Here is a 27,718-nt window from a genome sequence, read left to right on the forward strand (position 1 = left end):
TGGGTTAGGATTACCACTGATCGGACACACTTCCCCTCAGGAACCTTGCAGCTGGCTGAGGGAATGAAAGGGCTCTGTCGCCCTCTGTTTCCCCGTGTGTAAAAGGATAGGCCTCTGCGTGGTCTGAGGTGCTGCGGGCTCTGCCCCCATCTCTGCTTAAGCCAGCCAGTTGCTCTTGTTCCTCTGCTGGAAGACGGAGCTTCCTTTGGCAGTTTCTGCTCTGCCCAGGATTGCTGGGCGCCTCGAATGAGGGGACGGGTGGGTGTGAATGTGCTTTGAAGGTGCTAACAGCTACTCTGCTAGTCACACGGATTCCTAGAAAGCGGATCTGGCCTCGCTCAGAACTGGGGGAAGCATCGCCAAGGACTTAGGTTATAGTGATTCGAGGTCTCCTGTGTGAGGTCCTGAGATTTTGAGAAACTAAGAGTTGAGATGGCCTTGAGTAGAGACTCACTTGGTAGTTTGGCAAATAAAATGCACTAAGGCATTCTCAGGGCTGCCAGGGCAGTGGGATACGTGGGTTTGACCTTAACAAGGCTTGCATGTCACGGCAGTGTACATTCACTCCAGATGGGAGACCTCACGTGAAGTACCTGCCCTGTGGCTGGGACCATGAAATGTTCTTACACCACAGCAACTCCTTCAGCCCCCACAGTGGGCCCATTGCTCTGCAGAGTCGCAGGCTCAGCGAGGTGCAGGAGCCAGTAACTGGAGCTGCTTCCAATGGAAAAGCTGTTTGCAGCCACAGACAAGCTTTGCCTTTGCAGGAAGCATTCCCTGACTTTGAAACCCATTCTGCTCGTTCCTTCTAAGGTCTTTATTTTTACCAGTACCCCAGAGTTTTCCATTCTTTTTTGAGGGTGCATCTGTTTTCCCTTCCCGTCTATTTTTAAGTTTGTGCGGGGCCAGGACAGCATTGGGTGCTGCTAATGTATCCTTCCTGTTAGTTTGATTGGTGGACACTTGAGACTCAAGTAAAGGTGGGTGCCATCCTCATTAGGGCAGAATACTGGAAAAGTGAGACATGCATCCTCACGAACATTCAGGGTTTAGAAGGAAGACGATCTGGTTAGGATGCAGGCTTGGAGAGTAGAGAAGAGGCAGGAAAGGGAGGCTGGGATCATATGGTGGAATGTCCAGCAGATGTCTGATTGGCATCCCATACTTCACATGCCCAGACCAAATTTGGGATCCCCCTCTGTCTTTCCCCTGTTCCACCATTCCTCCAGCTGTTCAAACCCCAAACCTTGGACTTCTGCTTAACTCTCCCCTTCCGTGCTGTATTTCATTCTTCAGCAAATCCTGTTGATACTACATTTAAAGTATCTTCAGAATCAGACAGATTTTCACCATTTCCTCTGTTTCTGTCCTCATCCAAGTCACCATCCTCTCCCTCTTGGATTGCAAGAAAACCTTGAACTGGTCTCTCTGCTTCCCCCCTGGCTCTCTTCCAGGCTGCTCTCAACACTGCGGCTGGACTGGTTATGTTAAAATCTGAGATCGCGTTACTCCTTTGCTCGCTCCCCCTCACCGTGGCTGATGGGGCCTCGCCGACTGGCTAGCCTTGCACTTTGGCTCTGGCCTCGCAGCCCCCTTCCCTCACTCAGCTCCGGGCACACTTCCTCCAGTGCTTTCTCTGCAACATGCCGCATATCTGTCTCAGGATGTGGGAGTTGCAGTGGCCTTTGCCTGAATTTTCTTCCCTCAGATAGTTGCACAGCTTGCTCCCCACCTTCCTTGGTGTTTTTGTTTAGGTGTCACCATATCAGAAGGGCGTCCGGTAAACCGCACTCGCATCCTGGCCTTTACCCCTCAGTGCTAACAATACGGAGCGAGCCAGCGGGCCACTGCAGCCTGCGAGTGCATGTGCGCCTCTGCCTGTCCTCCTGAATGAGACTAACTCTGTGACAGCAGGGCTTTGTTCTCCCAGTTCATGTCCTCGTCTAGAGGGGGTGCCCTGTAACAGGTGCTCGGTGAGTTATTTGTTGATCAGAAGGTCTTGAGGGCCTAGCTGTGTCATGGAGATCGTAGGCAGCCACTGAAGGTTTTACTGCATGGAAGTAGGAAAGGCTCGGCCTGCTTCAGGTTGCTGGACCTGTATCGTGTGGCGTTCACCTTTCGGACCAAGTGGGTCTCAGTCCCTCTGCTGACCTTCCACTTGGAGCCACAGCTGTCATTCATTTTGTTGGCTTACAGGTTGTTTTGTGAACCCAGCATGCTGGCGCTTCTTAAGCTTATAGAAAAGAGAATTTCTGATCTATTTTCTTTCAACACTTGTGAATGCCACACCTTGAGAGGAAATGCTCCTCTGCAGAGTGAAAAGCATGTGGTGATGTGGCCATCCAGAAACAAGTATTCCAGAAGGAGAGAACCTGATATACTATTACCTGATATGCTCTTACCTGGAGGCCCGCATCACCCCTGCCCACCACGTAACCACTGGGAAGGGTTACTCCCTGTGGCTGTGAAGGAGCCTCTTTGTGATTCTAAACTGCCCAGGATGACTTCCCTGGAAAACAGCTTTGGCAGCGAGCTTCCCAGCAGAGGCCCCTTACAAGCTGCCAGCAGCAGCCAGCAGCTTTGCTACAAGGGCAGGTTTGGGGCTGGCTTTGTAAACTATCCAATCCCTAGATTCCAGAACTAACATATATATATTTGAAAAAATTATGTATGTAAAATTAAATTCCATGCAGGGAGATGTTCGTAGCAGTTTGACGTTGCTGTGCTTCCATGCGCAGTACCGGTGGCCTCATCTCCTTGAGCAGGGTATAGGCCCAGTTGGAGGATGTTGAACTTGAGTGCTGAATTTCACGTGGAGTGATCTGCCAGTCATTTGCAGAAGGACCACCTGTGTCTCCCCTCCGGGTGGGGGGAGGGTGCATATGCGAAGGGACAGATGGCCTGAGAAGGACGGACTTCGTCCCTTCTGTCCAATTGCACATGCCTACAATTCCCTGCTGTGTGTCCAGGATAGCCACCGGCCCTGTAGGGAACACAGATACAGAGGCCCTGCCTGCACGGAGCTCGCTGTCTTGGTGGGAGTGAAACGAGCTGCAGGCGACAGAAGGCAGTGGCGTGTTTGATTACCACCTGGGCAGAAAAGGAGCAGGCAGGCAGGCAGCACGCATGGGGGCCAGAGCGGGGCGAGAATCTGGGGTCCTCTCTGACCTTTAAGAAGTGAGGAGACTGGGGCTCAGCAAAGGTCACAGCTGCGTGGTACCCAAGTCAGTGGTCTGTGGGGGTACTTCCTTGGCTCTCAGGCCAGCAATCCTCGGGTGCTTTGGCTGTGACATCTTGGTGTCCCACCCATTGCCAGTCACAGCAGGGGCTCCCTGAGTGTTAGCTGGCCCAGGGTAGGCATTTCCATTTCTCTCCCCACTGCTCTTTTTCCCCTCCACCTCCTGTACTTTAAGCTCCAGTCCATCCTGTTACAAATACTTATCAAGCCCCTGCTTTGTGAGGAAGCCCATGCCAGGCCCTGGAGACACCCAGCCAAGGGCCTGTCCTGGCGCTCCCAGTCCAGCGGGGCAGTCTGACATTGGGGGACGGAACTGACCTGAGGAAGAGGAGGTCCCGTGGGGCACTCACCACAGGAGGGTCTGAGCAGCTGCGGCCTGAGGAAGGGCCCTGCAGGATCATTGGTGCCAGTCAGGTGGAGCGGGGCGGCAAGAAGGTCCTGCAGAGGTGGTGAGTTTCGGGGTGATGGTCATGGCTAGAGCACTGGGCTTGAGGGGAAGGGATGGAACAGGCAGGAGAGGAGTGTGGGGCTCGGGGTGGGTGGTCAGGCAGCCCTGTGACAGAGCTGGTCCTGTTCCGGTGGCCATCAGAACCTTTGCAGGGTTAGGCAGCTGAGTAAAATGAGCAACTCTGCAGTCGAGAGATTGTTCTGTGTCTGGGATGGGAGGCAGGGACACCAATTAGGGAGCTGCTCCAAGATGAATGCATCGCTCAGCAAGTGCTAATCAGCTGGGACAACCCATCCTTGGTTCTTGATGTTTCCCACACACATTCACTAAGCCCCCGTCCTGCTGAGCCTTGCCCATGGCTGCTGTGCCCAAGATTTAAGTCAGTGGTTCTCAGCAACAGGCAGTTTTGCTCCCATCCTACCCCACTGTGGGATATTTGGCAATGTCTGAAGGCATTTTTTGTGCTCCTGGTATCTAGTGGGTAGAGGGCAGGGATGTTGCCAAACTTCCCACAATGCACAGGACTGTCCTACAACAAAGAATTATCTGGCCCAAAATGTCAGTAGCACCAGAGAACCCTGGAAGATAATGTTGTAACACACCAGGTTAAGAGGAGAATGTCATGAGTGATTTTGGAACAAGAGGGAAGAACCGTCTGTACCACAGAGCAGCAGGGAAGGCTTTTGGAGGAGGGGCACATTTGTGTTGGGTTTTGGAAGATGAGTAAGAGTTCTTCACAAAGAGGATTAAGACAGCAACGTAGCAGAGATGTGGAGAATCTAGACAGGGAAGCAGATGTGCGCAGAGGTTGGAAGAAGTTTGACTTGTGTCCTTTGAGCGCCGTTGTGGACTCTGCGGGTGGTTTTGGTACATTTCGTAGCCTGTTGATGGAGGTGTGGAGAGGGATGTCAAAGGCTTTTTTTAGGTAAAAGAAACGGTTACAGTGTCGTGCTGAGGCCAGCGGAGAGGTGGCCCTGTTTGTGGTTGGCTTATAGAAGTTGACCCTGCTTCGGAATGGTCGGAGATGCTCACCCAGATCCTGCCCAGTCCCAGCCCTTGTAACATGGTCCCCCGCACCCTGCAGGCCCTTATTACAGATGGTGTGGAGACCCTGGAGTGGACAGGGCCCTTTTTACTTCTCTTCCAAAGTCTCAGTGGTGGAGTCTCCCAGCTTTGGTGGTGACACACCCTTTAGAAAGACCTGGATCCTAAGCTTTGGTCGGCTTGCTTATAGTTTCTACCCACAGGACTTACCTCTGCTCTCCAGGGTCTCACTCAGAAAAGGGCCATTCGTCTACCATAGACTCTATTTGAACATCGCAACATAGGCACTCCAGTCCTGCCCCACAGGCCCGCCCCTGATCTCCGGGAGTGCTGGCTTACTCCAGTCCAGCACATATCCCTGAGCGCCACCCCTGCCATCGGAGCTCGTCTTTGTTGAGCACATTTTGTGCCAGGCACTGCCCAGGCACTTGGTGTACTTGCCTCCTTCGGCTCAGTTCCCACGTCTGTAAGAATGGGGAGAACGATGTTACGGTGTCAGTGTAACTGACTCAGTGTAACTGAGTTAATTCCCAAGCATGCCTAGAGGGTTGCCTGGGCCGTGACGGTGCACGTTCTGCCGCCTTCTTCACAACTCCCTGCTGGGTGGATGCAGTCTCTCTTTTTAGAGATGAGAATACCGAAGTGGTGCTAGGATTTGAACCCAGGCAGCCACCCTCAAAGTCTCCCCTTGTGACTTCTCAGAAGGCCGGAGGCAGGCAGAGGGAAAGGGGAAGACGGGAATGGAAGTGGCAAGTCCTGTGTCCAGTGGGGCATGGCTTGCCCAGGGTCACGTGGGGAGTCCTCACGGGCCCTGGTTCTAAGGTTGGTTTGCTTCATGGGAAAGGGCTGAGCTGGGAGGCAGGAAGGATAGTCATTCTGGGCATGGCGGGTCCCTCCCTGACTGCTCCAGCCCTGCGGCTCAGTGACCTGGCTCCACGTGGTGCTGAAACGTGTGACTGGCGGCCAGTGCCGACTTCTCTTCCCTGAGTTAAAGAACCGGGCTACCGGTGGTACCAACCGTAAGTGAGTGAATAAAACTGAGGCAGAAAGGCTCTTATCTGAGTTCAGGTCCAGCCCCACCACTTACCAGTGGTGCCATTGGGCACGTTGCTCCATGTCTCTGTGCCCAGATTTCTTCGGCTGTAAAAGTTGACCTTCCTTTAGTGAGGTTTCAAAGAGAATCAACTGGAAGGTCCACCTGGAGGCTGTCTGAGAGTGAATCATCAGGCTCCGATGATTGTTTGCTCTTCATCAGCTCCCAGGTTCCGGCACGCCCTGGTCTTTGGGGTATTTGGAGGCTGCTGTGGTGAATCAAACACGGACCCTGCCCTCTGTGGGATCCACTTAGTGAGAAGCCAAGTGGGTATAAGAAAGGCATGTAGTACAAGGTAGAAACTGATAAGGGTGGTGGTTTGGGGGGATAGGGATGTGGTGTGGGCCTTCAGGGCTGGGAGAGCTTATTTCCAGCTTGGAGCATCAGGGAAGGCTTCTTGAAGGAGGTGGCCTTTACCTGAGTGTTAGAAGATAATTAGGAGACTTCCTTGGGATCGGGAAGGAGGGAAGGCATTCCAGGCTGAGGCAGGTAAGGGGAAGAATGTCACCATAGTGATTTGATGAAGGAGGGAGGAGGGCGTAATGGGGAGTGGACTTTGGATCGCAGCTCAGAGCTAAGTGGGTGAGAGGGAGCCTTGACAGTTGAGCAGGCGGTGCTCACGGCTCCTGCTTCGTGCCTGGTCGCCCTCTGTGTGAAGCATCCGCTCACTGCCGGATCCCCAGGGCCAGCTCAGGGTGGATGGGGAACTCTCAGAAGGCACGAAGGGACCACACCTTGTGTATCCTTGCTGCCCGTGAGGCAGTTTGGAGGGGCCGAGCCTCGGGTGCAGACCTGCTGGGCTGGGGGCACAGAGGGTTGTGGAGCTGGCCTGCTCTGCAGTGATTTGAGTGTGGCCTCAGCCGCCAGTGAACAGAGGGCCCTGCAGGTCGTGGGGACCGCGCAGGTCCGTTCCAGTGGCTGCTTTCAGGAACGAGGAGCGTTTAGAAAGCCAGTGCTCTGAAACGTGGTCCTCGAAGGTCCCTCTCACTCTGCCTGGCTGGAGTTTGGAGGATGCCCAGGGTTGTCTGAGGCTCCAGGGGACCGTGCGCAGCCGCAGCAGAGTGCTGTGCCACACAGCTCCAGGGAGGCCCTCCCCGCCGCCTCCCGACATGTCCCTCGGGTCCACCGTGGGCCAGGTGCTGAGGTAAGAGCTGCCACGCCCTGCCGCCTGGGCCATCCCTCAACCTGACCTGTAAATGGGTGGTGACCTCTGACCCCTGCCTCAGCCGCTGGGCCCAGAGGACAGAAGGAACGTGAAAGAGCTTTGGGGAGCACAGGGTGGCTCAGTCGGACACTGCCCGGGACATGTTGGAGTGTGTCTGAGTGGCTCTTCCTGCTGTGTCGGGGCGAATCCCACAGGGTCAGCGCCCCGGGTTGGGAGGAAGGGGGTCAGAGGCCCTTTGGTGTACTGGGCCTGGGGTGGGGCCTGAGCCCTGGCCTGCCTGCGACTTGTCGAGCACCCCACTTTACGTGCCTTCTGTGAGGCTCCCTGATGCCCCAGGTGTGGGGAGCATTCGGGCTTGTCCCGGGGCTCCTGGCCCTGCGCTCTGCCCTTCCCTCCCTGTCACCTGTCACAGTCAGGCCCTGTGCAGGGTGCTGACTCAGCAGGGACCCGGGGGCAGGGGCCTCCTGTTCCAGCCTCGTGGGCCTGGGGAGGGAAGGGGCCCTGGGGGGTCTGGGAAGAGCGGAGGCTGCAGGTCAGGCCCTGTAGCTCCTGAGGGAAGGATTTCAAGCAGGGGTGTGAGGGGATCAGTGTTGGGGCCTCAAGACTGGCAGATTGATAGAAGGTAGAGAGCACTTAAAAAGGTGTCACCATGATCCCAGGAAGGACTGGGTGGATCTGTGGCCCTGGGGGGAAAGAGGAGGTGAGTTTGGGAGCTCTTGAAGACTGGGCAGGCCTGGGACGGGCATGAGGGCGAGATGACAGGAGGTTTTAGCGGGCTCTGCCCACGTCCGCTAGGCACCTGTGAGGCCTCCAGTGTCAGCGCTTCCTCCTGGCTCCTGCCTGAAGTCTCCTGTCCTTGGGGGGAGAGCTGATGGGGCCTGCGGCAGTGCAGGAAGGAAGGCCCGGAGGAGGGGCGCCCCCCACTTCCACACTCAGTTCTGAATGGTCGCCCGAGGCCCTCCAAGAGTGATGCTCCTTGGTGCTCCCGGAGCTGGCTTTCTTCCCTTCTGTGTCTCATTTTCCCCCTCCCCGAGCCCTTCCCCAGATAAACTACTCACCTCAAATCCTGTTCTCCTTCCCCAAGACAGGAAGAGAAAGGGGAAAAGCCGGGGGGACGTCGGGTCCAAGTCCTGGTGCCGTCTGGACCCAGCTGATGTTGAATGAGCCTGACCTACAGTGGGACACGTTGGGGACAGGGGAGGTGTCATTTCCAGCTCTGGCAGCTGGCCTTCCTGTGTGCGGAGCAGTGTGGCCCAGGTGTAGTCATTGTGTCCACCCCGGAGAATCTCATCTGCTCGCTGGCCCCGTTGTGTACTGTATTTAGAATATGGACGAGAGTGACGTCTCATCCAGCCCAGGATTCTGGTGCTGAGCCTGCTGGGGATGACCCTGGGGGTTTCACACACCCTGACCATTTAGGGGAAGGATGTTTTGGGAGCAGAACTTCCTCCCAGGCTGCTGCCTACTCATCTTCCGTCCCTTCCCCAGGGCCCCTTGGAGCCCACCCTTTTAAAGGTAGTGCCAGGCTGTGTGTGCCAGTGTGGGTGGTTCATTGCCTGTGGGATGGCTTTCTCATCTGTAACATGGCCTCATAGTGTCCACTGTATAGGGTGTAAGACCCCCTCAGTCGGCCTTGAAACAGACACAGTGGCAGCCTGTCCACAGACAGCTTTTGCTGGCTGCTTTGTGCGGGAACTGTCCGTGTAGCATGTGGAAGGCTAGTGTGGGCAGGGACGGGTTGCATTAGGCCAGCATTTGACAGATCCCAGGCATTGTGCTTGTATTGAGGCGCAATTTAGATACAATCAAAGTTGTCTGTTTTAAGTGTACAATTTTAGTTTTGACAGATGGATGCAGTCCCATTCCACCACTACAGTCGTGATGTAGAACCTTCTAGTCCTTCCAGAATGTCCTTCAGTCAGTTGGCTCCCTCGACCCACCCCCCCCCCACACCCCCCGCCCGCCCCAGTTGCTCTGCTTTGTCACTTTCTTGCCTTTTCTAGAATTTCATAAAAAGGAATCATGCGGTCCAGTGTTGTCTTTTGTGTCTGGCTTTTCCAAGTAGCGTAATGCTTCTGAGGTTCAGCGTGTCGTTGAGCGTGGTGTGGTTTGTTCCTCTTTCTTGCTGACTCGTATTCCACTGGACGAATACAGCACAGCTTGTTTCTCCAGGCACCGGTTGGCAGACATTGCATGGTTCCATTTTGGGCTGTTATGAATAAAGGCATCTCTGAACCTTTGCGCTGTGTCTTTGTGGACAGGTGGGTTTAGTGTGGTGACTATGTTTAACTTTATAAATAACCAGCCAGACTGTTTTCTGGCTGTATCATTTTGCGTTCCCACCAGCAATATGTGAACATTCCAGTGCCCCCTCCATCCTTGCCAACATTTGGTGACATCAGTCTTTTATTCTAATATAGAATTAGGTAGTTTAGCGATATCTCATTGTAGTTCTGATTTGTATTTCCCAAAAGGCTATGATATTGAGCACCTTCTCATGTGCTCATTTGCTGTTCGTAGTATCTTCCTCGGATACCTATATCTTTCTAATTTCATTAGCAAATGTTTACTCCAAGGTGGGCTAATTTATGAACCACATATCTTAAGTGCCTGCTACATTCACATAATGCTAAATGTTAAGTCCTAGAGGTGAAAGAGAAAGACTATGTAAACTTGGGTTTTTTCCCCCTAAAAACATTTATCGAGTACCTGTTATTTGCTAACTGCTGTGCTGGCAAAAGCGATGAAGGCGCATGAAACAAGTCAGAGAAGAGCTGGAAGAGAGGGCAAGAGGCAAGGGACTGTGTGTCCTAACTGCACAGGAGAGAGAACTGACCACTGCAGGAGGCTCGCGCAGACGGCTCCCTTGGGCCTGCTGCAGAAGTAGGCATTAGCAGGCAGGGAGAGGTGTTGCTGGCCGAGGGAACAGCGTTTACAGAGACATGGGGCTGACAAGAAGGGCAGAAGGGTAGTTGAGGGGGCTAGGATTTAAGGTGTACTTCTCCCGTCTCAGTCTGCTGGAGGAGGGGGGTATCCTGTGGCTGGAAGGCAGAGAAGAGAACAGGCCTCTGATCCTGTTGGGGGGGGTGTGAGGAGATGAGGGAGCAGAGAGCACCGGGCGGCAGAACAGGTGGGGGCGCAGTTAGAGGTCAGGTTAAGTGGGCCTCCGGCAGCTGCTCCTGGAAAGCTGCATGGCCTCCTTGGGACCTGACGTGTCCTCAGTCCCGCATGTGGGAAGCTGCCTCTTTTCAGAGAGCACTTGGGTCACGGGAAGCTGACAGTGGGTATTGGGATTGGACGGCTGAGTCTTCATTCCCTCCTGAAAGCAAGCTTGGCTGTGGGGACAAACGGAGCATCCCAGGGTGTGTCTCAGTTTTGCTGAGGCCCATTGGTCGCGTGTGTTTGGGGAGGGACGGGGTGCTGTGATATACTTTCAGTAAATTGTGTGTTAAAACCTTATTGGAGTAGTGAAGATGCTTCTGGCCCCAAGTGCTGGCCCCTTACTTGCCACAGTGTCCAGCCAGCCTTTGATCTGTGCTACGAAAGGTGTGGGGAATCCACGTCTCCTGAAGGAAGTCTGCTGACGAGAGGCTCGCAGCCACTCTGTTCTTGTGCCTCAGAGACGAAGGCCCTGTTTTGGGTTGTACACTGCTTGGCAACCTGGGGTAGGCTTGGTTCGGCAGGGAGGCAGCTCTGAGAGTCAGGAACTGTGACTTGAAGAAGTGGCAGCTTCCCACAAAGAGGAGAAAGCGTCATAGGTTTTTTTTTTTTAATGAAAACTTTTATTTCATGTATATATTTCACAAATACATATTCGTACTACGGCAAATACAGAAAAGCAGACTGAAGAAAATCGCCTCAAATTCTGTAATTGTAGACTAGAGAGAAAGGGTTACCGTTACCTGGAGTTCTGGAATTCTGTCACCCAGAGATAGGAAGGTGGGCAGTGGTGTGTAGGCAGGTAGCATACTTCCGGGTTTTCTTTATGAAGCTTTTAATGTAAGTTTGTGTGTGTGTGTGTCATCCCCCTCCCCCGAAACCCCCAAACGCATTATTTGGGAGAGCGGAAAGCAGTTTGGCTGCTCCTACGTTCCTTGTGCTCACTTGGGGTCTCCCGCCCACAGAACCCAGCCATTGCTGACATCTACACGGAGCATGCCCATCAAGTGGTGGTGGCCAAGTACGCGCCCAGCGGATTCTACATCGCCTCCGGAGGTACGTGTACCAGTGCATGGCTCCTGGACGCAGGTGGTGTGGCCGAGGTGCTGCTGTCCCACCCCCTACCCAGTCCTGGGGCTAAGCTGGCCTCCTGGCTTGGGAGGAGGAGGGAAGAGGGTAAAGCGGGGTGGAGGGGACCAGGGGGCGGGTGGAAGCAGTGTAATGAGTTTCAGCTGGAGCTGACAGGGAAGGTATAAGCCCCTGAAAAGCCCCATTCCAGAACTTGGTAGTTTGCAGTGTTCCAGCTGGTTCCAACTCAGAGGTCAGCAGAAATGCTCTTGTGAGGTTGGCCAGAGGCCTTTGCAGGTGCTGTATCGTGGTATATTGGAGCTCAGTGTGTGTGTGTGTGCGCGTGCGCGTTTCTGAATCGTAGCTTTGTCTCGTGTCACCTTTATTCGCTGCTCCTTTCCCGCTGCCCCGCACAATGCCAGCCTCGAGGCAAGCGCTCCATTTGCTCCATTTCATTTGTGGTCAGGCCTTTGCTCTCTCCAGCCGGGCTTTTGTATGGCTCCGTGGGAGGCTGGGTGAGAGGAGGGGCGCAGAGAGCTTTAGGGTATGGGATGCTTTATTCACTTAACCCTGGAGGTAGACCTTTTACACACATTTACAGGCAAGAAAGGCACACAAGTTAAGAGTGGCTTACCTTGTGTCTCCCATTCATTCGTTCATTCATTCATTCATATGTTCAACAAATATTTCTTGTGCCGAGACTGGTCCAGGCTCCAGGGAGAGCCAGGTGAATGGGCCTCCTCAGCCTCCCCTGAGAGTGACAGGAATGAACAAATTGCTGAAAGAATAAGCAGCCAATAGGGGAGGCCAGGATTGGTGCACACCGGTGAGCGTGCTGTCCACACTCCTTGCTCTCTGTGTGGCAGGCCATGCAGGGCCCTGTCCTTGAAGGATTCACCCCTTCCCAGCTGCACCACCTTCCTTAAATAACTCACCTTCCTGGGCTTTCAGTTGCTCTTTAAGGGGCGGATCCAGTGTGGCAGTTCTTGTAAAATGCCTGCGATGGCTCTTGCACTAGGGGCACCTGGCAGCGGGTGACCATAGGGTCTGTCACCAAAACCAGGACATGCCAGGGCAACAGGCGACAGCTCATGCCGGCCGGCCGGGGTTGTGTGTGCAGGGCTTGGCCAGGAGTCTGGCACGTAATAGGCACTTAATGATTTTTGTGTTTGGATCTACTCTGACTCCATCTGTAAAACTTGCTCTAATATAACCCTTGATTTATTTTAGCCCTCTGAATTTTTTTTTCCAGTCCTGCTTGCCAGCAAAATGCCTCTTCATTTAAAGCCCCAAGATTTGGCCCTGGTGCCTTTTAAAATCGTGTCTTGTCAGGAGAGAAATGTGGTTGGCATGGGCCCCCGCTGCCTGCTTGGCACAGCGTCCCCCCCCCCCGGCACTTTGAGCCGAGGCCTGGCTGCCCTCTCCGGGTCCTCGGGTGGGCGTTCACCCCGACAGAAATCGATGCTCTTCAGACGCTAATGCAGAGTTGGTGAGGGATGCTGTCGCAGAGACCTGCAGAATTCAGTCCACACGAGTGAAGGGCACTTTTACATGCTCCTCTCGTAGAAGCGCCTGATTTGGCAGAGGAACGGAGGGAGCTTTGGGCTACACACAGGTCCAGGTATTCTTGGGCGAAGATCACATTTTACGTTTCCAGCACGCTGGGCCTTTGAATCCAGTGAAGACAATGAAACGTTTACTGCAGAGATTAGGGCCCTGGGCTAAAAATAGCGTGGGGTTTGGAGGGAGGAGGAGAGAGGCTGGGAAAGCGCCGTGCTCTCTGGCTGAACGAGTTACCTGGTACCTGGTGTGCCAGGGGACGGGGTCCCTGAGTTCCAGGTCCCCCGAGTTTAGAGGTCCCAGTACCTGGGGAAGCTCACTTCAGATGGGTTGCAGTCCGCTGCAGCAATCTTGAGATCCTTTAAGTCCGGCTGGTCTGTGTCCACACGGGGCAGGGGCTGGCTCTCAGTGCTGCCCTGTGCAGCCTCCTCCTCTGCCCTCCTCCTGCTCGGCCAGAACAGAGCCAAGGCTGTTTTCAGCAGAGCCGGCTGGAGAGTTTGTATTTAGCACTGAAGTGGGCCTGGGGGTCCTTCACGAGCTTGCCTGCTGGGAGGACACCCCCAGACCCACTCTGGGCTGAGGTTTTAAGACTGAAGAGTTAGGGAAAATGCTCCATTTTTCCTGCTATTTTGGGAATTGAGTGCTCACTTGGGAAGGGGTGTGTCAGGTTGGTGCTTGGATCCTGGTGACAGGATCGTGGCAGGGGAGGAGAGAAGCTGTCACTTTGTTACTAGCGTGCTGCAGATGCTGCCGGGAGAAGAGGCCTGCGTCACCTTCTGTCTGTAGTACGATTCCTTCCAACACCCACCACGTGTGTCTCACAAAAAGCTCTTACTCATGCCCCAACCGTACGAGCTGTGGATCAAGCCTCGCCGGCATGAGTGGGGCTGCTCGTTGCCTGAGGTGCGCGGGTGAGGAACTGGGGGGGCGGTCTACAGACCAAGGTGGGGGCTGCCACGCAAGTCACAGCGGGCACCAGGCTACACAGCCACATGCCTTGTTTCCATCAGTTACTGCAGCAACTGCACGGGAGCAGTGGGTGGCACTTTTACAAACGAAGTAAACTTTAGCTCCTGAGTGTTAAGGAATTTGCCCAAGGCCCATAAGCCTAGATCCCTCTAGAGAGATAGAAATACAAAATGAAACAGAACCGCTTCCCGATGCGGTGGGTTTGCCACCATGTGTCCCTGAGCTTTCTGATGCCTACTCACACCTTGTAATCCAGGTGACTACTGGTGAAAGGCAGAGAGCCAGTAGTGGTCCTCATGGAGACAGCAGGCTCTGACTGAGGAGTGGCTGGGTGTTATTTACCTAAAACACAGCCCTCCTCCCAGCTACAGCCTCGGCCAACTCCAGCAAGCCTGTGAACCCTGGGTGGTGCTGCGTGGGCATGCCTTGTGCCCACGTGGCCCTGGCCCAGTGGTCACCATGGCTCTCGCTGCCCCACTGTGTCTGCAGATGTATCTGGGAAGCTGCGGATCTGGGATACCACGCAGAGGGAGCACCTCTTGAAGTATGAGTACCAGCCTTTTGCAGGGAAGATCAAGGACATTGCTTGGACGGAAGACAGCAAGAGGATTGCTGTGGTCGGAGAAGGAAGGGAGAAGTGAGTCAGCCCCTCCTTGCTTGTGTCCCTTGCTTGGCTTCCTTTCCTGGGTGCCCCTGGTGGGAGGGCTACAGTGACATCAGTGCCAGCATGGACTAGTGTGTATTGAGACCCCATAGGTGCCAGAACTCTCCAGCCCCCTTCACAGGGGTGTGACTAGCCTGAGCCACTGGCTCTTTCAGGGTTGGCCTCAACGACATGTAACCATGGGTGAACCCCTCAGGGTTTGTCTCAGGGCCCAGGTACCTTCTCCATCTGTCTCTGACATCCTTGGCCTTTCACTTTCTAGAACTCCAGCCATCATCCCCACATTCCAGGCAGCAGTAAAGGGAGAAAGTGAAAGGGATACAGCTCGTAAGAGCATTATTGGGGTCCCTCCCAACAGCTTCCACATGGCCACACCTAGCTATAAGGGAGCCTGGCCATATTTTTTCCCCCTAGCTGGGCCCATCCCCTGAGGTCACCTTACTAAGAAAGAAGGGGCAGGTAGATAACTGGGTAGGCGGCCTGAGTGGCTGCTTGGGGTCTAGCAACCAGCAGGGTCAGGTTTTCTTACTCTGTTGCGGTCAGGGTTCCCTCCACAGCTGGCTGCAGGCACTTGAACTTCTCAGGCACACCTTTATTTCTCCTCCTCAGAGGTTCTTTTCAGTGCATGTTCTGGTAGGTATTAATTCTTACATAGTTTTTCAAGTCATTCCTGTTAGTCTTAACCGTTCCTTTTTCATTTGGTTACAAATAGTAACCAAAGCATTTTCATTGAATGCCAGCCAGCCTAGAGCAAGGCATCACCTTCTTTCTAGTAGGGGATGGTGACTGGTCTATTTCTTGGTTCCCCCCAAATAAAACTTATGAAACTGATGAAGCCATAAAGCTGTTCCCCTGGCAGGTGCTTTTAAAGCACCCTGAATGTGGAGGCTCGTGGGTGCTGGACCATACAGACAAAGACACCCGGTGCCTTCAGTGTCTGTTCTTGTCACAAGTGCGTGGGCTGGAGCTGTGCTCCCAGCACCCACTCCCCTCCTGAGCACCGGCAGCTCCGCTGCCCAGTTTCGTCGACCTTCCCCAGGATTGATTGGTTTGTTTTCCTGTGACTCCTCTCCTTGGACAAAGGTTTGGTGCCGTCTTCCTGTGGGACAGCGGCTCTTCCGTGGGCGAGATCACGGGACACAACAAAATCATCAACAGCGTGGACATCAAGCAAAGCAGGCCATACCGGCTGGCGACGGGCAGCGATGATAACTGCGCCGCCTTCTTTGAGGGGCCACCATTCAAGTTCAAGTTTACAATTGGCGTAAGTAGACTTCTCTCTGTAGAGTGATTTTAACGTTGTGGTTTGTCTGTGGAGCCAGCAGAGTCTAGACCTGTTAGATGCTGATGGCAGGAACGTTGCGGACATACACCATTAATATCGTGATGTGTAGCTGGAAAGTAGGGTTTACAGGGGCAACCTCACACCACACCAGTTCCCAGTCCTCCTAATCCTACATGTGGATGATTCCAGCAGGAAGGGGTCTGCAGAGGGGGAGCTTTGCCCTGGGGCGATATATATATTTCTGGGGTGGTGTAGGATGCATCTCTGATGCTGTGTGACCAGTCCTGGCCTAGAGGTACCTTGTTCGAAAGGGGAGTCCAGGCGTGGTGTCAGCCTGCTCTTTGGTTGTGCCAACTTGAGACGTGCTGAGTCACCAAAATGGCAGAGTTGGTGAGCTTCCAGGGACATCTGGATTTGTCTCCTCGGGAGAGATGGTAAGGGTGGGGACACACCTGTAAAGTGATAGGCAATGAGATGCTTTGTCTGTAGAAGATGCGTGTTCCACATGCCCTAGTGGAATGTCGTGGGTGTTGCGTATAAATGGCTTTGGGGTCTGAGTCCCAGCTCTTCAGATGCTCCCTGACTGGCACAGGGGCCTGAACTCCTAAGCCTCACCTTTCCCATCTGCAAGCTGAGTGTGGAGGGCACGAGCATCAGAGCATTTTAACCATGAATTTCAGCTGTGCACAACGGCCCAAAGATGCAGAGCGGTTCAGCATCCTGCCTCATAGGGATTATATGAGATAATGCCCTTCAAGTGGCTGGCTGTGGGCTCCTGTTAACTTTGATGACTGAACACAGTGAATCATAAACAGCAGGCAGGGCGTAGCCGTTAAGGGCAATGACGCTTCCTCAGCAAGTCCCCAGAGGGCAGGACTCACGCAGTGGGCAGAATTTCCAGACACAGATCTTGGCTCGGGTACAGAAGGGCTCTGCGCAGGTTCCCTGTTTGTAGTAAAGCGGGCTTCATTTCCTCCTGGGGCCGCTGAGCAGGGCCTGGCTGGCTGTGTGGGAAGCACAGCAAGGGGTTCTGTGCCCTGCGGGGTGTGCAGCTCCAAGGTCCCTTCCCGACACCCTGCAGTTCTCAGATGCTGTCTCCTGTGGCTGCTGCCTAATTGGAAGGTGGTGGGGGCTCTGTTGAAGGCTGTGGTTCATGGTCAGTGTTCACCGTGGAACACCAGGTGAAAATGCTGAGTCAGATAACTGAACATCCTGCTCTGCACCCAGAAGAGGAAGGAGGGAGATCAGAGGCTTCTGTGGTAACAGGAGGCCATCCTAGCTTGTCTCAGGGAAGCTGTGCTGCTCTCAGGCCCCCGACACGTTCTGTTTGGTTTCACTTGGCTCTGTTCTGGGCTTTGGGTGGGTGGGGTTCTTTTCCTGGCACAGAGAGGGATCGTTTCCTCTTTGCAGATGTAGATTAAACCCAGCAGGGAGCGGCCCAGTGGTGGGTGGTAGAGTCCACTGGAGCCTTTGCCCTCACCACCCTGCCAGCCTTCTCCGTGTGCTCACTCAGGGAGTTGGCTGGAATATTCTTTCTCTTTCCATTTTCCTTCTAACCTGAGAGCAGAACCCTTACCCCGAGGCCCAGGCCCAGTAATGTCAGGTGGAAATGTTTGCCCAGCTGGCACCTGTCTCTGGGGTGAGCACACAACTTTCCCTCAAGTCTTGGTGCAGCCCGTTGCCGGTGGGTCCTGTGTAAGGATCTAGGAGAGATCAGAAGGGGCTGTGGACCAGGAATGGGGGGACATTGGGTGGCAGCCCAGCGCTGCAGCTGGCTGGCTTTGCGATTCCTGGGCTGGTCGGGCCTCTGGTCCCCCGGGAAATAGGATGATGATGACCGTCCTCCGCTGGCCCTACAGAGCTATAGAAAGGACGTGAGAAATGCTGTGAAAGTCTGAGTTTCCATGAGGAGTTCTTGGGCTTCTGTTGGAAAGGACTCTAACAGGCTCCGTTGGCCTGGCGTGGGAAGGACAGGAGGGCACTCAGGTCCCCCCACACCCGCCCAGAATGCCTTATAAGGTCTTGATGACTTTTAGGATCAGTCTGCGGCTTTCTCATGTGTATCTGCCCTAGGCCTTCACAACCCCAGAATAAAGCTGTCGTGTGGAGGCTGCCTGTTCATCCAGGTTCCACTTCCTGCCACATTCCTCTTGACCGTGGTGAATGCCATGGGTTAGGGCTGGGCATATGAGAAGCACAGGGGTTGAGTTCAAGTAGCTGTCTTTAAAAGGAGTAAGTTGTGAACTTCAGTACCCGCCGAAACAAAACTGATGCTATTTGCACCTGAGTGGGAGTGAAAGCAGTATTTCCAAGACAAAGCAGTGACTGTACTTATCTCACATCAGGTCACGCCACCCGTCCATCCTGCTGGCCTGAGTGCAGGGGGTCATGTTGCTTTCCTTTTTGCTCGTGAGTTTGTTGGTTTAAACCGGCTTCTCATGTTGTGCAGAATGAGAGTGTTGACTCCTGGTTCCACCAGAGCCAAGTCACGGCTCAGCTTTAGCCAGACTGCCAGCTCCCACTCGGGCCAGCTTTAGTCCTCGTTTGCCTAAACCCGAAATGGGCTTAAGAGGCTGCAGGAGCTCAGGGTGGAGGAACCTTTCACCTGGAATAGGCTCGGGCACCAGCTTGCCCACAGCCCACTCACATTTCTGATGCAGTGGGTGGCCGAGGAGGTGACTTCCCAGGATCATAGGAGACCAGCTGTGGGACGGAGGCCCTGGGCAGCAGGGTCTCCACCTCCAGCTCTGGCATTCTGTGGACAAAGGTTTAGCTTCCCCTTTGAGGAGCGAAGGATGGCCTGAAAAGAAGGGCGCAGGTGGGACCTTGCCTCTGCCTGCCTCCGCCATAGGGATTTCTTCCCGCCGAGCACGTCCCTGTGATAGATGTGCCTCCATGTGTGATGACAGGCCCTAGTAAAGGTCTCTAGCTTGCCTGCCTTTTCTCTGCGCCTTGGGCAAGTTTCTACCTCTCTGGCCTCCTGCTTCCTCCGCTAGATGAGCAGGTCAGATGCCTGGATGACCACAGCCGCCCCTTCCGGAGCGGGTACCCCTGAGAGCTGTGTCCGCACCCCAGGTGCTGCAGTTGATGGGACACTGTGTCTAATGAAATTATTGCTTAGAGCAACGAGTGTCAGGGGCTCATTTGTCCAGGCTGTGGCTGTGGGACCTGGAACTGGAAACCTCTTGCCACATCTACCCGTCTCTGAGAGCGGGTGGAGCACAGCTGTGGTGGAGGGGATGCCTGGTCTCCCAGCCAAGGTGAGCTGCACGGCTGGCTGACTGCGCCAGGACAGGTGTGTGATCCACACGTCACAGCCGTCTCTAGACGGGGTGTCCCACTTCCTTCCAAACAGTTGGAGGCAAGTTGAGTTAGAAAACTCAGTCTTGGCTGTTAATAGAAGTGTTGCCTTCCTGGACAACTAGGGAAACTTCAAGCTCTATTATGCAAGATTTTCTGGTTGGTTTTTCCTGTTTCCTTACTCATGACAGGGCAGAAAGCAGCAGTTTTGGTTCAAGTGTGTATCGGGTGCCCACACTGTACGTGGCACTGGTCTGGGCATACAGAATGCCCCTGCCTCGTCCTTAGCCATCCCCCCTTGTGTCGGCTGGTCTTGCTTTCACAGAGCTGTGTGTGCATTAGTGATGCTCACAGAAGGAGCTCAGCAGGGCCTCCTCTTCCTCCCCCTCGTCTCCCTCCCGCTCCACTCCTGAGCAGACCACAGCTGACGGCGGGGTGAGTGACCTGGCCAAGCTCATGTGGGTGGTAAAGGGCCCAAGGAGGATTAGAATGAGCCTTTGTCCTGTTGTCTGGGTCTCTTTCTCCAGAGGAAGGAGGTAACTGGGCAGATCTGTGGGGGAGGCAGGTGGAGTGCGGGGTCTCCTTCCTGCTTCTCAACAAGCTGAGGCAGGCAGGGACATGCTGCTGCCATCAGGGTACTTTACAGTGAAGACTCCACAGAGGGTTTGGGAGGGGGCGGTGGGCTGAAGAAGGGCGAGGCAGCTTTTCAGGTCAGGGTGGAAACCCGTTTCCGAGCGCCAACCCTGGAGGCACGTGCTACACCCAGGGAGGGAGGAGGTGTGGTGGGCACAGGCACCTGAGCTTGTTTCTCCCTCCACTGGCTCGTGACAAGGGAACAAGGCAGAGGGGCACAGGGCGTTGCAGTGTGAGGGTTAGTAGCCTGGGGCTACTACATCCGGGGGCAGCTGAGCCTGGAGGAGGCAGGGGGGGCTCCCAGAGGGGACACCTGAGCTGACCAGCTAGTCCACCTGTGCATGCTGGAGTCAGGCCATGGAGCCCAGTCCACTGTGTCTGTATCAGTGACGTGGAGTTGGGTGCATTACTTAATCATTACCTAATTGCTTCACACCTCAGTTTTCTTAGTGCTGAGGGAGGCAACACTGTGTAGGGGAGGTAATGACAGTGGGGGGGTTAATGACTAGGGATGAGTGGGGGTGCGGTAATGACAGTCAGGGGGTCCTTGGGAGGATCCACTGACACAGTCCCACCAGAGTCCAGTGAGTGCTGGCTGTGACTGAGGTGCAGGCAGGAGGGGCTCAGTACCAAGGCCCTTCCACACCAGAGGAGGCCCAGTGAGTGGGGCCTCGGCCCACAGGACGGTGCTGGGACCCCATGGCTGGGGAGGGGCAAGGGCCGGCAGCCCCAGCTCAGTAGGTGGCAGCCAGGAACCCCGCATGTTGTCTCCCCACACTGTTCCTACTTCGTACTCTGGCCTCACCTCCCTGTGGAAGGGGCTCTTTTTAGTCCTCTTTTTTTTGGTTAATGGGCTGTTCACTGCTCCCTCCCTTTAAATGGGCTATTTCAGGAGCAGACATCAGTCTCCTGCTCATTTGGACACTTGGCTAGAGTTGCAGGAAAAGCTGACAGGGAGGAGTTCCTAAAGCCACACAGCCCAGGCCTCGGGGGGCATCTGCTCCGTCTGGCCTTCACTAAACCCACGCCAGTCACGGTCCCCCAGGAGCCCGCATTGTTCCATGGCCTGGGGAAGGGGACGACAAACACGTCAGCACGTGCACAGTCCCCATGATGGTGGGGACTGCCGAGTGCTGTGACCGAGGAAACGGATCCAGGGAGAGGGGCCGGGCAGTCAGGGAAGGCCTTTCTGGGGGAGGCTCACTCCAGTCACTGTCTGGAGCTTGGCAGCCGCGGGCTTGGGTGTCTGTGCTGTCTTCCAGGAGGGCCTCCTGACCCTGTGAGCCGGGGTTTACAGGGGCTGTCCCTGTTCTCCTCGCAGGGGACCAGTGAGACTGGAGTTTGTTACGAGTTGGAATTGAACGGTGGCTGAATGTTCCTCTGATTCATAGCATATTCCTTATGCCCAGTAAAGAGAAGTCAGCGCCCCACTGTGGCACTCCCTTGAGCTGCGAGGTCTTTCGGCATCCCACTTCCTGGGGAGTCCTCCTTCACTGGGCCAGCCAAGGCTTGGTCGGTCACAGGGACCCAAGGGGGGAGCCAACCCAGCCCCTCCTCCACCTTGTGGAGGAAACCGGGAGCAGCGGGGATGGGTGAGCAAGTAGAGCTCACGGATGAGTGGACTGACGTTTGTTCAGATGTCTAGAACTTGAGCCGTGGTTTTGTCACTTAAGAGATTTTCCTTTAACCTCATCCAGAAGAAGGAGCTGTGCCTGCCTGCCCCATCCTCCCCACAAGGCGGTTCTGAGAGGAATGAGCAAGAAGTCTGGGCAGCTTTCTCTCAGAAACCTTCCTATGACTGGCTTTGAACCACTACTGGCCCTGCAGGCCCTGAGGGAGGGTAGCATGGGGCCCTGAGGGCTGACATTAACAGAGGGACATGGGCCTCCTGAGGGCCAACAGCAACAGAGGGACGTGGGCACCCCAAGGGCTGGCAGGGACAGAGGGACGTGGGCACCCCAAGGGCTGGCAGGGACAGAGGGACATGGGCCCCCTGAGGGTCAACAGAGACAGAGGGACGTGGGCCTCTGTGCAGCTGGTTCCCTTACAGCCTTGGGTGGGTGGCAGAATGGTGGCAGTCAGCCTGAGTTGTTAAGGATCTGACTCCAGGTGCCTCCCCGTCTTGTGCCAGGGGCACAGAGCTGGCATAGTTGAGTCGAGGCCTCTAGACAAGAAACTGGAGACCTGGGCTCTCCTGACCCAGCCTCTCTGGGCCTGGCTGTCTCCTGCACAGATGTGCCTGGAGGCTCTGCAAGGCCCCTCGTAGGGGGGAGTGGGGAGGGCGTGTGGCAGCCATGGAGGCAGAACAGTCAGGAGGGCCTGAGAGATCGCATTTGGGAAAGTTGATTGTTTCCACTTCCATTCAGTTTGGTGGGTTGCACCTACTAGGAAACCGTTGTCCTTCAGTTCCGCGTACCTAGGACCGCTGGACAACAGAACACAAGCCTTAGAGCCAGGATGAGCGGGCAGGAGAAGCTAAAGAACAGAACACACAGCTCAGCCTGAACACAGGAAACGGCGCTTCGGGCACTACACCCAGACGGTGCTATCCTTGCCTCCGGGCCTCTGGGTCGCCCTGACCTGCGGGGCACCAAGGCACCTTGCAGACCTCGCTGTCGGGCCTGGTTGAGCCTCAGCACTGGGAGGCACCTGCGCCCCGTCATGGGTGCTGGTGATGACCCCGTAGAGGACAAGCTCTTCAATCAGTCCCACGATGGTGCTGGCTGCAATGAGGCAAGACGAGATGGGGGCCTGTACAGGGTGGAAGCTGTGACTGTGTGATCAGCAGTCATCCCTCTGCGCTCCCTGTGGTCAGGGGCCTTGGCGTTCTCAAGTTTTCATCATCATCATCAGTGCGGTGGGAGGGTCTCTGCATCCCTGACTCACTGGTCTAGGACCAGCTCTTGGCCTGACACCCCACCTCCCCCACCCCGACCCCGAGCGGATATGACCCTTGAGAAGGGACCCCTGGAGCCAGATGCAATTTCGGCTAGCTCTGGCCTTGTCAGTTGAGGGTTTAATTGACAGTTGAATTGGTGAGTGGGAAGGGCAGGCTTGCTTTGCATCGGTGCTCTGGACTGGATTTTTTCTGGCCAGAGAGGTTTGTCTGATAGGGCTGAGGGCGAGCGCCTGGCCTGGAGGTCTCAGCAGGCGGGCGGCCTGGAGCCACAATCTCAGTCGTGTGGTTCCCAGGAGGAGAGCTGCCTACCCAGGGAAACCACTAGTCACGCACCCCCATTCCTCCTGCTGACCCTCCCCAGTGGACTTTGCAGGGCCATTGGTCCCTTTGATCCCTGGCCCTGGGGCTCCCCTGCAGGGGAACCGTGGCACCGATTTCTCCTTCCTGGCCTGGGTTTCTTCAGCACTGCAGTGAGCACAGTTTACTTGAAGGGTTATCACGTGAGCACCACAGACGTTTGTTACGTGTGTTAGTTTCCTGGGGCTGCCGTGCCAAAGTACTACGAACTGGGTGACTTAAATGACAGGAATTCATGCTGTCAGTTCTGGAGGCCGGAAGTCCGAGCTGAGGTGTCAGCGGCTGTGCGCCCTCTCATTCCTTCCTCGTCTCCTCCAGACTCTGGTAGCCCCAGGCATCCCTTGGCTGTGGGAGCACAGCCTCAGTCTCTGCCTCCATCTTCACATGGTCTTCCCTCTGTGTGCATGGTTGATGCTTAACGCGTGCTTGCAGGTGAGGTGCGAGAGGGGCAAGGCCTTGTGTTAAGGAGCTTAGTGTTTGCGGGGTTGAGAGGATCATTCCCTGGTGCAAACCCTTCTTGACTGAGCAAACAATGAGCTCATTTACCTTTCAAGGGAGGGAATCAGCCTGGAGGTCACCTCTCCTCACTTGCTGAGACTCTCATTCCGATGAAGGTCATAACCTCTTTAATTTCTTGAAAACCTCAGTTACTCGTCAGCAAGTACCCACTGAGCACCTGCTGTGTACTGGGCCTGGTCGGGCCCTGGAGACCCGGGGAAGAGGCCTTGTGATCCTGGCATCAGGAAGCTTAAGGGTTGGGGCTGTCCACGGAGGTCAGGGGACATGTCTCAGCGGAGGGAGGCCTAGCTGGAGCATGGCGTTCCCGCTGGGCTGAGTCAGACCTCCCAGCCAGTGAGCAGCTACTTCCGACTCATTCCCAAGTCTCCTGTGGCCTGGCAGTTCACGGTGGTCGCAGTAGCTGATGTTTGAAGCAGGCTGCGTATTTCACAGAGGGCTTTCCTGAACTTCCTGTTGTCAGATGTTAACTGTCCGCTTTCCCGCAGGACCACAGCCGCTTTGTCAATTGTGTGCGATTCTCTCCTGACGGGAACAGATTTGCGACGGCCAGTGCTGACGGCCAGGTAGGGGCTGGGGGCTGTGGGGTGGGACTTCATCTCATTGTCCTCTGCGACTGTTCAGAACAGACACACTTGTAAAGCCAGTCTTGATGTGTGGAACTCAGAAATCTCCCTTCTTCCCACTTCCCAGAACGTGGCTTGGTTAAGGGGCTGTGTCCTCAAAGCACAGCAGACACGTCTCCGTCTCTCTCCTTTTAAATGGAGCTCGAAACACAAGCTATTAGCACTTTTTTTAAACGAATTCTTTTTTTTAAGAGTCGCAGTCACAGACTCGCTTGATGATAAAGCAATGATAAATAAAGAAGAGCTCATTTGGGGTGCTAACTATTAAGTGCATTCACTCACACACACAGATGATCCACATATATTTTTATTTCTTGAAAGATATACATCTATGATGGGAAGACGGGAGAGAAAGTGTGTGCGCTGGGAGGAGGCAAGGCTCACGACGGAGGCATTTATGCTGTAAGTATGGGTTCACGCTTCAGGACTCTGTGGTTGTGGGTGGACTGTATTTGCGTTGCAGATAGAAGGTTAAAATGTGGGATTCAGAGTCAGGGAGGAGGTGTAGAGTTTCAGGGTCACAGAGCACAGGGTGATGTGGCCTAGGGAAGCAAGTGGCCAGAACAGAAGGCCCAGATACTCATCCCATCTTGCCCTGGTGTATCCCATCACCTCCCGGGCTTTCCTTCTCCCTGCTCAGAAATGAGGGCTGTGGACAGGTTGCTTTCTGGGGTCCCTTCCCTTTCTGGAATGCTCTGACATGTGACATGCCATTTTGTTTGAGTAGATTAGTTGGAGTCCTGATAGCACCCATTTGCTTTCTGCTTCTGGAGACAAAACTTCTAAAATTTGGGACGTCAATGTGAATTCTGTCGTCAACACGTTTACAATGGGCTCCAATGTTCTGGACCAGCAGCTGGGCTGCTTATGGCAGAAGGACCACCTCCTCAGCATCTCTCTGTCTGGGTACATCAATTACCTGGACAAGAACAACCCCAGCAAACCTCTGCGGGTCATCAAGGTAAGGCTGCGTTGGGCTCTGTCTGTAGGGGCTACAAGGAAGAGAGGTGTGCGCCCAGCTAGGAAAGGGCAGCAACAGGTGAGGGAGAGTTGGAGGCTCGCCCTTGGGGGCTTTGTTGGAATGGCAGGATGCTGGTTGCTTTTGAAATGTGAGTATAGCAGGGGTGGAAGGCCAGGCACTGAGTTCCCCTTGAGCTACTATAAGAGTTTAGGGCCTGGGGGCTCAGGCCAGGGGCCCTTACCCCTGCTGTCAGGAGTCATCGTTATGTCCTGAGGGGATCAGCCTCACTCAGGAGCTCACAGGCTGTGTCTTCACTTGTGAGGCAGGACCAGAAATGCGCTGAGCCCCAAGCCGGGGTAAGTGGAGCATCACCATGCTGGGAGGGGCAGCAGGCCGTGGAGCTGGACCTTGGCGATGTGGGATTTGAACACGGGAATGAGAGTGGGGAGACACTTGTTCTGTGTGGTTAGAGCAAAGAAGGCTTGAGGGAGTGGTGGGGAGTGGGAGAAGATGAAGTTGGAGGAGTGGGGGCCTTGAGGGGTAGGAGGACCCTGACCCGGTATCCATCCTCGGTACTTGGGAGGGCTTACTCAGGCACCTGATTCCAGCATCTGCCCTGGGTGCCCCATCCATCAGCCCTGGTGATTTTGACATCTCAGGAAACTTGCAGCCAGACTAGGACCAGGAGCTCCTGTGTCCTTGGGGCCCTGCTCTGGTGCTGCCCACTGCAAACCCTGCTTCTACAAGGGTGGGGGAATTGGTAGGGGCATTGTCAGAGGTGGGAGCTCCAGATCACCTGCTCTGGTGGCCCCGGGCGGGTGACCCCCTCTAAGGAGCCTGAGCCATGACTTCAAGGGAAGGGTCTCCACAGCTGGTCTGCATGCCACACCCCATCCTGGCAGCTGAGCCCCCGGGGCGTTTTAAGCCACTCCAGGTGGCAGACCCCAGTGCTTTCTCATGTACTGCTTACCTGGCTGCTTCACTGCTGTGGAGATAGGTGCCTGGACCCGGTAGGGCTGGTGTGGGCCAGGCTGGGACTATTCCCCTGGGGACCCCAGTCCGCACCTCCGCGGTCAGTGAGTGTCAGCCTCGTGCCCGGACCTGCAGTGCTTTATGCATCTCATAGTCTCTGTGAGGTGGCAGCTCTCGTTGACCCCACTTTACAGATGACCTCGCCTACAAGGAAGGGGCTGAGCCAGGCCATCTGCCTCCTTAACCCCGTGTGACTGGCTCCTGAGGCTCGGGTCAGCTACGTGCTCACTGCGTTCTGTTTGGTGGGGGCGTTGCTGGCAGGAAGGGCTGATGCAGAACAACAGCCGCATCGGGCCTCGCTAGCCACTCTGTGCCGTCTGCTCTCGAAGGTGTGCTTGACCCCTGAGGATAGGGGCACTGGGGCCTCCTCCTCGGTGGGCTCCCACTCAGGGTGATGAGTATAACATGAAGTTGTGTACGGCCTGGCACAGAGTCTGGGGGAGCTGGGAGGGGTCCCTGGAAACAGTCACTTTTCTGGGCTTGCACGTGAAATGGAGGGAAATTGCTCAAGAGATTCAGCCATTCCTGTCAGCCCACTTTCTCTGCCCAGGAGCAGCTTCCCGTGGGCTGCTCCAGCAGTGGGCCCAGGTGGCCATCCCAGGCATCACTCCGTGACTGTTGGTGCCCCAGGACCACCCTGGGAACAAGGGAAGCCTGGATGTGACTGCTCCTGCTGATGTCACTGCCACCGACAGCACAGGCACTGTGGGCCCGGCTCCAGTCTCATGGGCAGAAAAGAAACTCACCTCCCTGCTCTCCTGCCACACATTGCCTGACTCCCGAGCGGGGGTTGGTGCTGATCTCAGGCTGTGTGTGATCTCAGGAGAAGGCTGGAGTTAGAATCGCTGTTCTCAGCTGCAGCGCTCGTTCAAATCACCTGGGAGCTTCAGAAAAGGGCTCAGTGCTGGGCCGGCCCCAGAGGGAGTCAGTCAGAAGCTGAGGGGTGGCTCTTTGGTGCGGTACTTTGAAGACACATGCAGGTGCTTCTGCTTCTCAAGCTTGAAGGTGCCTCAGTCTCACCTGAGAGGGCCCCGATCAGAACACGCAGCCGGCTGCACCCCTGCTCACGGAGTGTGCACATGTGAGAGCAGGCTCGCATTTCTCACAGGCTCCCAGGCATGGCTGCTGCCCCGGGCAGTGGACATGCACCAGTCCCTGGGCGTCTCATTCAGTGCACATTCTGAGTCCCCGGGCAGTGGGTGTGCACCAGTACCTGGGCATCTCACTGAGCACAGGTTCTGAGTCCCCGGGTGGTGGACGTGCACCAGTCCCTGGGCGTCTCATTCAGTGCACATTCTGAGTCCCCGGGCAGTGGGTGTGCACCAGTCCCTGGGCGTCTCATTGAGCCTGTGTTCTGAGTCCCCAGGCTGCACGGGGGAGACTCCCAGCGAGGCGACAGTCTGAGGACTGTGCTTGAGGTAGCAGCGCTAGCAGGACGCTGTCCTGGAAGGAGATGTGGGTGGAAGTGACTCAGTGTGTCTGTTCACTGGTTCTCCCATCTCCTGAGAACTGTGTGTACCTTTCTCTGAAGATACATGCCACATCATGGCAACAAATAGACTGCTTGGGCAGTTCCTGGGAGAAAGGCCTAGGCAGGAATTGTGCGACCTGGCCATAGAGCGTTGCTGACAAAGAGCCAAGGGAGACTTGCCTGCCGCTGATGAGGGAAAGAGCTATGATTAGACCACACCTCAGCCGGTT

General features: G+C 55.2%; 1 protein-coding gene across 2 annotated transcripts in view; it reads left to right on the plus strand.

Moving 5' to 3' along the window:
- Window positions 1-27,718, plus strand: part of WDR1 (WD repeat domain 1) — a 44,026-nt gene that overhangs the window by 1,894 nt on the left and 14,414 nt on the right. For both annotated transcript variants that reach the window (XM_070613239.1, XM_070613240.1), the window contains exons 3-8: window positions 11,113-11,203; window positions 14,234-14,381; window positions 15,492-15,672; window positions 23,887-23,964; window positions 24,346-24,426; window positions 24,752-24,985. In XM_070613239.1, coding sequence (XP_070469340.1) covers window positions 11,113-11,203; window positions 14,234-14,381; window positions 15,492-15,672; window positions 23,887-23,964; window positions 24,346-24,426; window positions 24,752-24,985 — 813 coding nt within the window. The remainder of the gene's footprint in view (window positions 1-11,112; window positions 11,204-14,233; window positions 14,382-15,491; window positions 15,673-23,886; window positions 23,965-24,345; window positions 24,427-24,751; window positions 24,986-27,718) is intronic.

This window comes from Equus przewalskii, chromosome 3 (assembly GCF_037783145.1).
Source record: "Equus przewalskii isolate Varuska chromosome 3, EquPr2, whole genome shotgun sequence".
NCBI lineage: Eukaryota > Metazoa > Chordata > Mammalia > Perissodactyla > Equidae > Equus > Equus przewalskii.